An 8,554-nucleotide genomic window follows, 5' to 3' on the forward strand; every position below is an offset into this window, starting at 1 on the left:
AATTACTGCTGCTCACTTAAAAATATATATGAAGGAGGAGGGGAGGACGTAGCTCAATAGGTAGAGCATTCGCCCCATGATTGGAAGGTCAGGGGCTCAAATCCACCAAAGAGCTACCCTGAGGTAGCCCTGAGCAAGGCACCATCCCTACACACTGCTCCCCAGGCGCTGGATTGGTGGCTGCCCACTGCCAGAGAGTAATTTCCCTACAGGGGATTAATAAAGTATACAAAAAAAAGAACAAGGCTTTTTTATGTGATATTTCCATATCAGCTATAAAACATAGCAGTTTAGCCAAACCTGATCACAGTTTGTTGTGTGACAATTTAAAACACACGTGTACACGACATCGCTATAACAGCAGATTGTAACATTTTCTATTTGGCTTATGTTGTTTAAAGAAAGTATTTTTTTCTTTTCTATTTACAGCTACTGTGGATTCAAACTGGGAAAACCAGGTTTTTCTTTTCTAGCACTACACTGAATATGTTTTCACTGACTGAGTCCCTGAAGTATTGCAGTCTACTATAAACGTTTTAGTTTTTCATGGCACTGGCCTCTCAAACAAATCTGATGCAGAACTGTAACTAAGGCTGGTTTTGCTTGATAAACTTCACACATTCTTCAAAATCACTGTGTGTGCTTTTTCCACTAGTGCCCAGAAGAGAGGAGATATAGGTGATGCTAAAGGCTGTCTGTAGGGGAAGGTTTGATCTTTAACTTCATCTCACCTGGCAGTTCCTCATCTGTCAGTAAAGAACATCGGGAAACCCTTAATGCCCCTTCAGTCTTCATTCAGAATAAGACTTGCATTTTTCTTACTTTGCTGTAGGTTAACCCCCTGCTCCCTCAATCACACACAGACACACACTTGTGTGTCTGTTTCCAATCAGAGTTGGGCCTATATCCAGTGTGTGTGTGTGTGTGTGTGTGTGGTGGAGGGGGAGAGAGATGTATGTGTATATGCATGTGAGCTTCATTTCATACATTTCCCCCCAGCCCATGCTGTTTAAACCTTTAAAGAGCTGGGACAATGGCCAATAACACAAGTAAACACACATTTAGGCTGTGATCCAAACACAGAGATGCGTTTTTAAAATCTAAAATCTGTTTCTCATGTCAGGATTGGTGGCTCTACCAGAAAATACTGCTCTGTGTCTCAGGGTGATGTTATAGGGGCGCCAAAAGAGAAGTGGGTTACTGCGTAAAGTAACCACAAGGACAAGATTTTAATCTTACACTAGAAATAAAAAGAAACTTTACAAACTGTAAGGAGAGCCGGAAAACTTCCCCTCGCTGACCTGGAGAAAGAATCCAGCTCTGTGGCCGTTCCTGGCACTTTACCTGGATGAGTTCTTGAAAAATTCCACAGAATAGCCGAAGTAACTCCCCGGGGGTCCAGTGAAGACGACGCGGTTCTCCGTGTCCAAGTTAAAAGCGGCGCCAAGCTGAAACCAAAGCACCACTACAGGTAGAGCCAGCACGGCGCACTCACAACATTTTCCCCAAGACCGGGTAGGTGAAAGTCCAGGAACGGTACCCATCTCTTGTGCTGCGCGTCTCTTCTTTCATTGAACAGCCGCAGCGCCGCAAACGCATCATGCGTGCTGTTCCTTCCGCGGGACGCCTTTGGAGTCGTAATCATAAACTGGTGTCCTGAATATCCTCTCCTTCAGATGCAACAGGTCCGGTGTAGAGTCCCACAGTGAACGATGAACTGTAAAGGAAGAGGGTCAGAGTGAGAGGGAGGGGAAGAGTGCGGCCAGATATGGGGGTGGAGTTTTTAAATATTACCAGACAGTCTGGTTCCCAAAGAAAAAAATGCTGTAAAAAGCTAAAAGGCACGAAATCTGAAATATCACAGCAGAACCTCAAGTGTGGGCTAAAGCTCTTTACCTCAAGGCACCGAAGAGAGAAGTGGTTATTTCAGCATTGCACATTGTAAATAAACAGGCCACTACTGTAAGTTACAGTGACTCCAAGCTGCAGTATCAAAACTGTATTTCACTTCTACAGCAAGAGAAGATGTATTTTTGCAGTACAATAATCATACTATAAAAACTTTGCATTTTACAATACTGTAATTCAGTAAATTTGTTTTTTAATTTGATGCACATAAATATATATTAACATTTCCACTATATTATTATATAGACAAACAAAACTGCAACACATTTTAGCTAAATGCATATAAATGCTAAATGCAGTCATTTTATTAACGTTTGGATTAATGTTAGCTGAACTTTTTATTTATTCAAATGTAGCCCTGTTAAATCAATTAAACTCTCTTGTTGCCTCATTTCGATTTACATGTCAATGCTTATCTTAAACCAGAGGATTGCACAGGGTTAGAATTAGGACTATGGCTCTTACCAAAGATGGTTTAGACCTCGTAGTTAGATGCAGAAAGATGCTCATTCAAAATGACAGTAAAGTGCTGTATTTAGAGTGTGACTTACTAGAAGAAATGTGTACAGTACAAAGTACAGTTAATATCTGTAATGTATACATAAATGTAAGGTTTCAGCATTCAGTGTATCCCATTCATCCATTCACTTCTGCTTATCCATTCAGCATTACAGGAGGCTGGAGCCTATCCCAGCTGTCATAGCAGGAGAAGCAGGGTACAACCTGGGCAGGTCACCAGGCTAACACAGGACAGTTGGCAACCACTTGCTGTAACTTTTACGGCTCCCCAACTGTTAAATATTTTACATTTAGCATAATAAGACTATTCTCTAAATGTCATTCCAATCATGTAACAGGATTTGTGACTTGGCAACAAGTTTGGAAGTCTAGCTTTTGCGAAGAGTTCATGATTGAACGATTAGGGAAAAGTGAATCCCATTACTTAACAGAAAGGAGGAAATTTAAAATGGAAACATAGACATCAGGTAGTGAAGAGCGGGGTTTTAAGCTTCTTCTTTTTTTATTGCTGCTGCAGTGGAAAATAAGACTATGTGACATCTAAGAGTAAGCCAACAACTGACATTTACTTGTCAGACATCTAAAGTTCTTATGAAGGTTCCAGATTTACCTTCATGTTTTTGCAAGAGTCGACTCCTTTATGCAGTGCTACCAAATCACAGCTGATGCACTTCCAAATTTTACATTAGGTTTCAGCAGAAATACATTCCCAACGCTGCTACACTAATAAATAAAAGAACCGAACGTCGGTATAAAGCTCTGTATTGCTGAAAGGAGCTGCAGATTGACGTGACAGTTCACTGGAACATTGTTACTTTGTTTTCATATTGTCATCATTGTACCAACACTGATTATAGCTGCTCTTAGCATTTACAAAGATCTTCCTGGAAAACATACAAAGAAGAAATGAACTCTTTTATCTTTGTTCTTGCTGTTTTGGAGTTTCACTCATCCGTGTGTAGAAAAGAGGCTGTATGTTTTCAAAGTCAGACTTACTGTCAGAGTTGTGCTTTTCCTCTACCATGCAGACATGTCAAGGCAATTCGGCATGACTAAACTGGGAAAGCCCACAGAGTTCCACCTTCAGCTCAGTCTCTCGTCACTCTGCTGGGAATAAACTTTCTGCTATCATTGCAGACGTGCAGGCGAGTATACACTGTGTGATTATTAGTCTCCTTTGGTCATGGTTATGTGTATGTAAATGTGCAGCCTATAGTAATAGAGGGCCCCAGATTTGAAAAACAGTGAGTCAAAATGCATTACCTGCCAAAGGCAACAGCACTTGGACAAAGACTGTTTTCACTCGGTAAAAACACATTTTCACATGGCACAGTGGTCCTCGTAGCAACTCATAATACAACGCTTAGTTCCCCTTATAAAGTCACAAATGCCAGCTGATGTGGTAATGTGCTGGGTTTTACGTATTTCCTTGTCCAAGAATGTATTTCAGTAACAGATTTAAATAGCACATCCATGAGACTGAAGGTCTATTCATTAACTTTAATGAAACTTTGTGTTTCCTCACAAGTGCCTGTCTCCACCACTCAAAACCTATTATTTAGCAATATACTATAAGTGGAGATGGTTAAAATTCAAAAGGAGTTGCGGCTGTGAGGTGAAGACCTGGCTTAAATCGAGTATATACATTACCATGTGTTGTACAAACTGCCTGGATAACTCAAGCAACCTGTGACCTTTGTTGACCTCTGTTGGCCTGAGGTATGAACTGCAAACTAGCACCAAATACAATGATAAGGGTTTAGTGGCACTGCTAAACACACAGTGCTATGTATTTGGCTTGAGAGCCATCTGGTGCTGAAACTACAATGTAATATGCAATGAGGCAATAAATTATTGCAGCACCTCCCTAAGTTTCTCTCTACTGACGACAAATCACACGCACTTAGTGTTGTTGCAAACAGTTCCACTGACCCATGAAGGTATTTGTCTTTTTGGCTGACTCTTTATTTTATTTCATTTTGTTCATTTAGACATATATTTTTGTAGATATATAAATAAATTATTCAACTTGTTTTGTAGCAGTTGTACAATTTGATGCAGGGGACAAATGTGAAGACCACAAGCAACATTTTCTGTTGGTGCATTCAAGTGCCCACTGACACTCTGGATATCTGTAACATGGTACTCATATTTATATTCAGTTCAATTCATTTCAATTGAATTTGATTCAGTTTTATTTATAGAGCACCTAATTATAACAACAGTTGCCTTTGTAAGGTAAAGACCCTACAACAGTAATAATACAGAGAAAACCCCAACAAGCAGATGACCCCCTATGAACAGGCACTGGGAACAACAGGGAGGAAAAACTCCCTTTCAACAGGAAGAAAATCTGACAGAACCAGGCTCAGGGAGGCCCGATTTTATTTCATTAATTAAAATGTTAAATTTGGTTGTAACATTTTTAAGACTGCAGCATAGCTGTAACTCTGCTTCTGGAAAACAGTTATTCTAAAGGATTTCTCTGTTCACTGTGGTAAGTTAATTACAGAAGCTGAATACCAAGCAAGTGCTTCAAAACGACAGCTGTGCGTTTAGTTTATATTAGCAGTACCCAGTGCTTGAGATCAGAAGTGGAGACCCCCTATAGCAGAGGTGGGGGGACTCCAGGCCTCAAGTGCTGGTGTCCTGCAGGGTTTAGATGTGCCCTTGATCCAACACAGCTGATTTAAAGGTTAACTGACCTCCTCAACATGTCTTGAAGTTCTCCAGAGGCCTGGTAATAAACTAATCATGTGATTCAGGTGTGTTGACCCAGGGTGAGACCTAAAACCTGCAGGACACCGGCCAGGTTGTTTTGATAGAAGCCTCAAGCTTATCTGTGACTCTATGGGGTCATGCTAGGCGAGTTTGCTGGCCAATCAAATACATTAAACCCATTTTGACACTGTGGGCCGACCACCACCAACACCAGCAGAGGACATAATACCACAATCATCAGATTGCACTTCACACTGGACTACAAACACCTTGGATTCTGTGCATCAAACTGACTCTAGGGCCTTGATTTCAAAATAAAATACAACATTTACTTTCATGTGAAAACAAGGCCACCGAGCAACAGTGCAGTTCTTTGTCTCCTCAGCCCCGGTAAGGTCTTGTGATGTTGCCTCTGGTTCTGAAGTGGTTCGATATGAGGAACCTAACAGTTGTGACCCCTTTGCTAAACATGTCTGTGTGGGATGGATCTGAAGCCTCAGTCAACTCCTTATGAAACTCGCTAAAGTTCTTGAAGCAACATTTATTGACAATCCTCCCAAGTCGGGGTTCATCCCCGTTGCACTTTTCCTACTAAAAGGGACTCAAAATAATTCTAATAATTTGAGAGGATTGACAGAATTTCTGATTTTCACGAGCTGGTCACCACAAACATCGAAAATAAAGTAACATTTTACAGATAACGAATGTAGAATATATGAGAGTTTTCCTTTTTTAGTTCAATTACAAAATTAAATAAATGCATACATACACAGATGCATTCATAAAGTTATTCCTGCTGGTGACTGGTGACCTGTCCAGGGCCTACTCCACCTCTCACCCTATGGCAGCTGGGATAGGCTCCAGCACCCTCGCGATCCTCAATTTGATAAGGTGAAGAAAATGGAGGGATGGACAGAATAATATCTTTTTAGATACACCATTACTTTACTGAAAATTGGCTTATTAAACAAAGCAATCATCACATCAATCACACTCTCTGCATCTGTGCTTACTATGTGTTTCTAACCTTAGTTTCAAAGCAGAAATAAGCAGAGGGAAGTGCACAGAGGTGACCTTTACTGATTTGGCTCGTTGCTGTGGAAAAAAAAGACGACGCTCTGAGCTACAAGGAGCATGCTGAAACTGCAAAAGCTCAAATGCCTGCTGTGCCGGCTCTATCTGCAGTCGCTAATTGGAAAGGCCTGAGAACAGAAGCACACACTGAAACAACCTTTTCAGCATTTCTGCAATCGTTTGCAATCGTATGTGCTTGCAGAGTTTAAAGGGTCTCATTTTCCACTGGTCCACTCACCAGCCATGTGTGGGGACATTATTTATGCATTTTTACAGCCAAAATTACCTTCAGCTTCACCCCCACACAGGACTGTCTGCATCATGTCAGGGCGAAGGTGATAAGAGACATAACACACACACCTGCTAGGAGTGTCTGCATGTTGTCTTGAGCACTGAACAATGAAGGTAAGGGCACTCTTACCTTTACACACAGAGCAACAGAATTACTGCAATTAAAACAACAACATGTCTGCTAATGTAGGAGTTTGGAAATGTTTTTCTAAGGTTATTAGTTAGGTATTTGCCAAGCCTGAAATAAGCTGCCTCAGGACAATCAGACTTTTTGCAACTGTCATTAGGTGCCAATCGATGTGTGCTTATCCTAATTCTGCACACTACTTTAAAAAGATGATGAACTGAAAAGAGTTTCAACTTATTTTGTAATTAAATCTCTCTATTTGAGGTCTTACTACTGTTCATAGGTCTCTTTTTGCAAGTGGTTCTTTTCTGTTTCCCAGTTTGTTGGACGTTGTATGTTTAGCACGAGCACTTGTAGCTAGGTGGATCAGTAAAAGCTGCAACCATCAATATTGTTGTATCTCCGTGCTTGTCACTTTCCTCTCCCCTCATTACATCAGGTGGATGACCCTTCCTGAGCTTAGTTCTGCAGAAGGTCTCATCCTGTTAAATGGGAGTTCTTTAACCCTTTGGTGCTTGTTCATTAATAAAGTGTCTACATTGTGTCTATAACAGCAAAACATTTGCTTTTATAGAGGTGCTCACAGTGGGGTATTAATCAGGTGCATTTGATTACTTATCCTCTTATGTCCTGTGGAAGCAGTAAGGGTATACTTTTTTTCACAGCTTCCTGTTCCAATAAAAGCTAAAATTCCCTGCTGTCACGTGTCTGTTTGATGCATTTTTATTATAAAATACTTCTTTATAAAGAATATACAGTATGAACAGTGGTGTTCTAATGTTTTTTCTACTCTGCTGTATCACAGAGCAGCAATCTCACCGATTCCTTGAATGGTTGAGCCTGACCTTTGACCTTTCTCTGCTTGCTGACTAAGCAGTAGAGGAAAAAGAATAGTCTTACAGGAAGAAATAGAGATTAGAGATTTCCCATTCGTTTCCACAGAGACTAACTTCTTCAGTCATGGCCTGCTATGAAAAGCCACCACTTCCGTTTAAGTGTTTGATTAGCGTTGATTAGCATTAGTTCTCCATTTATACAGTAATGAATGAGGTACGTGTATGTGGGGGCAGGAGGGAAACATATTTATGAATGAGATCCAGAGGTGTGTGAGCTAGTTTTCCCACATCTCATTTCCATCACTTTCATCCACAATGAACTGATGAAGCCGTGCACGGCACTCCACAGCCTTCCAGAGAACTCAATCCAAGCGAATCTATCATCTGCCTTGTCAACACAAAACTGCTTCTTAATGAACCTGAGCTAATGCAGCTCTTACCCAAGTTGAACCTACTTGCCAACTGCTCAAGGGGAGCAGCAAGGAAAACTCACACTGCAAACAAGCAGATCAGCACGAGGCCAGCGGAGAAGAAACAGGCCTCTGATACTGTCTTACCCGGATGAAGGCCCCTCATTGAGAAAAAGACAAGTAACAATAAATTATATTCATACTGGAGCAAATCCCAGAGTCTTCCGCTGTGAATATCACCTTTCAATATTAACCTCTTGGTGACGAAGCAGCTCTATTAATAACAGAAATCCATCAGTGACCAAGATTCAATCTATGAGGGACACTTGGGAGCATGGTTGCCTGCGGCCTAAACTGTTAGCGTGTATTCCCACAGGTAGCTTGAAAAATATTCTGAACTGAGGCAGCCAGGTTTCTCTGTCAGTCCTTAAATCAGTGGAAACATTTCACTGCAACACAAAGACAGGAAGAAAACTAAAACTTAGAGCAGCTTTTTTTGTTTGTTTTTTAAGGAAGTAAAGAATGGAGCATGCTCAAAAAGGAAATAAAGCATTCGTTATATTGTGTTTGTTATGAAGTACAGAGGACCTGTAATAACCCCAACCAGGCCTTCTCCACCTCCAAAAGGCTTCAGGCAGGTTAACTACGCTAACGCTGAGCCAGTGCAA

At 41.0% G+C, this 8,554-nt stretch overlaps 1 protein-coding gene across 1 annotated transcript in view; it reads right to left on the minus strand.

The window, feature by feature from the left end:
• LOC147329889 (integrin alpha-5-like) overlaps positions 1-1,699 on the minus strand; it is a 52,204-nt gene extending 50,505 nt beyond the window's left edge. Inside the window, exon 1 of the mRNA XM_086291290.1 lies at positions 1,345-1,699. Coding sequence (XP_086147416.1) covers positions 1,345-1,544 — 200 coding nt within the window. The 5' untranslated portion in view covers positions 1,545-1,699. The remainder of the gene's footprint in view (positions 1-1,344) is intronic.
• Positions 1,700-8,554: the final 6,855 nt, after the last annotated feature.

The sequence above is a fragment of the Aulonocara sp. 'chitande type north' Nkhata Bay genome, linkage group LG5 (genome assembly GCF_057382095.1).
Source record: "Aulonocara sp. 'chitande type north' Nkhata Bay isolate Kocher_YH1m ecotype deep benthic linkage group LG5, A_spYH_male_GT1.1, whole genome shotgun sequence".
Taxonomy (NCBI): domain Eukaryota; kingdom Metazoa; phylum Chordata; class Actinopteri; order Cichliformes; family Cichlidae; genus Aulonocara; species Aulonocara sp. 'chitande type north' Nkhata Bay.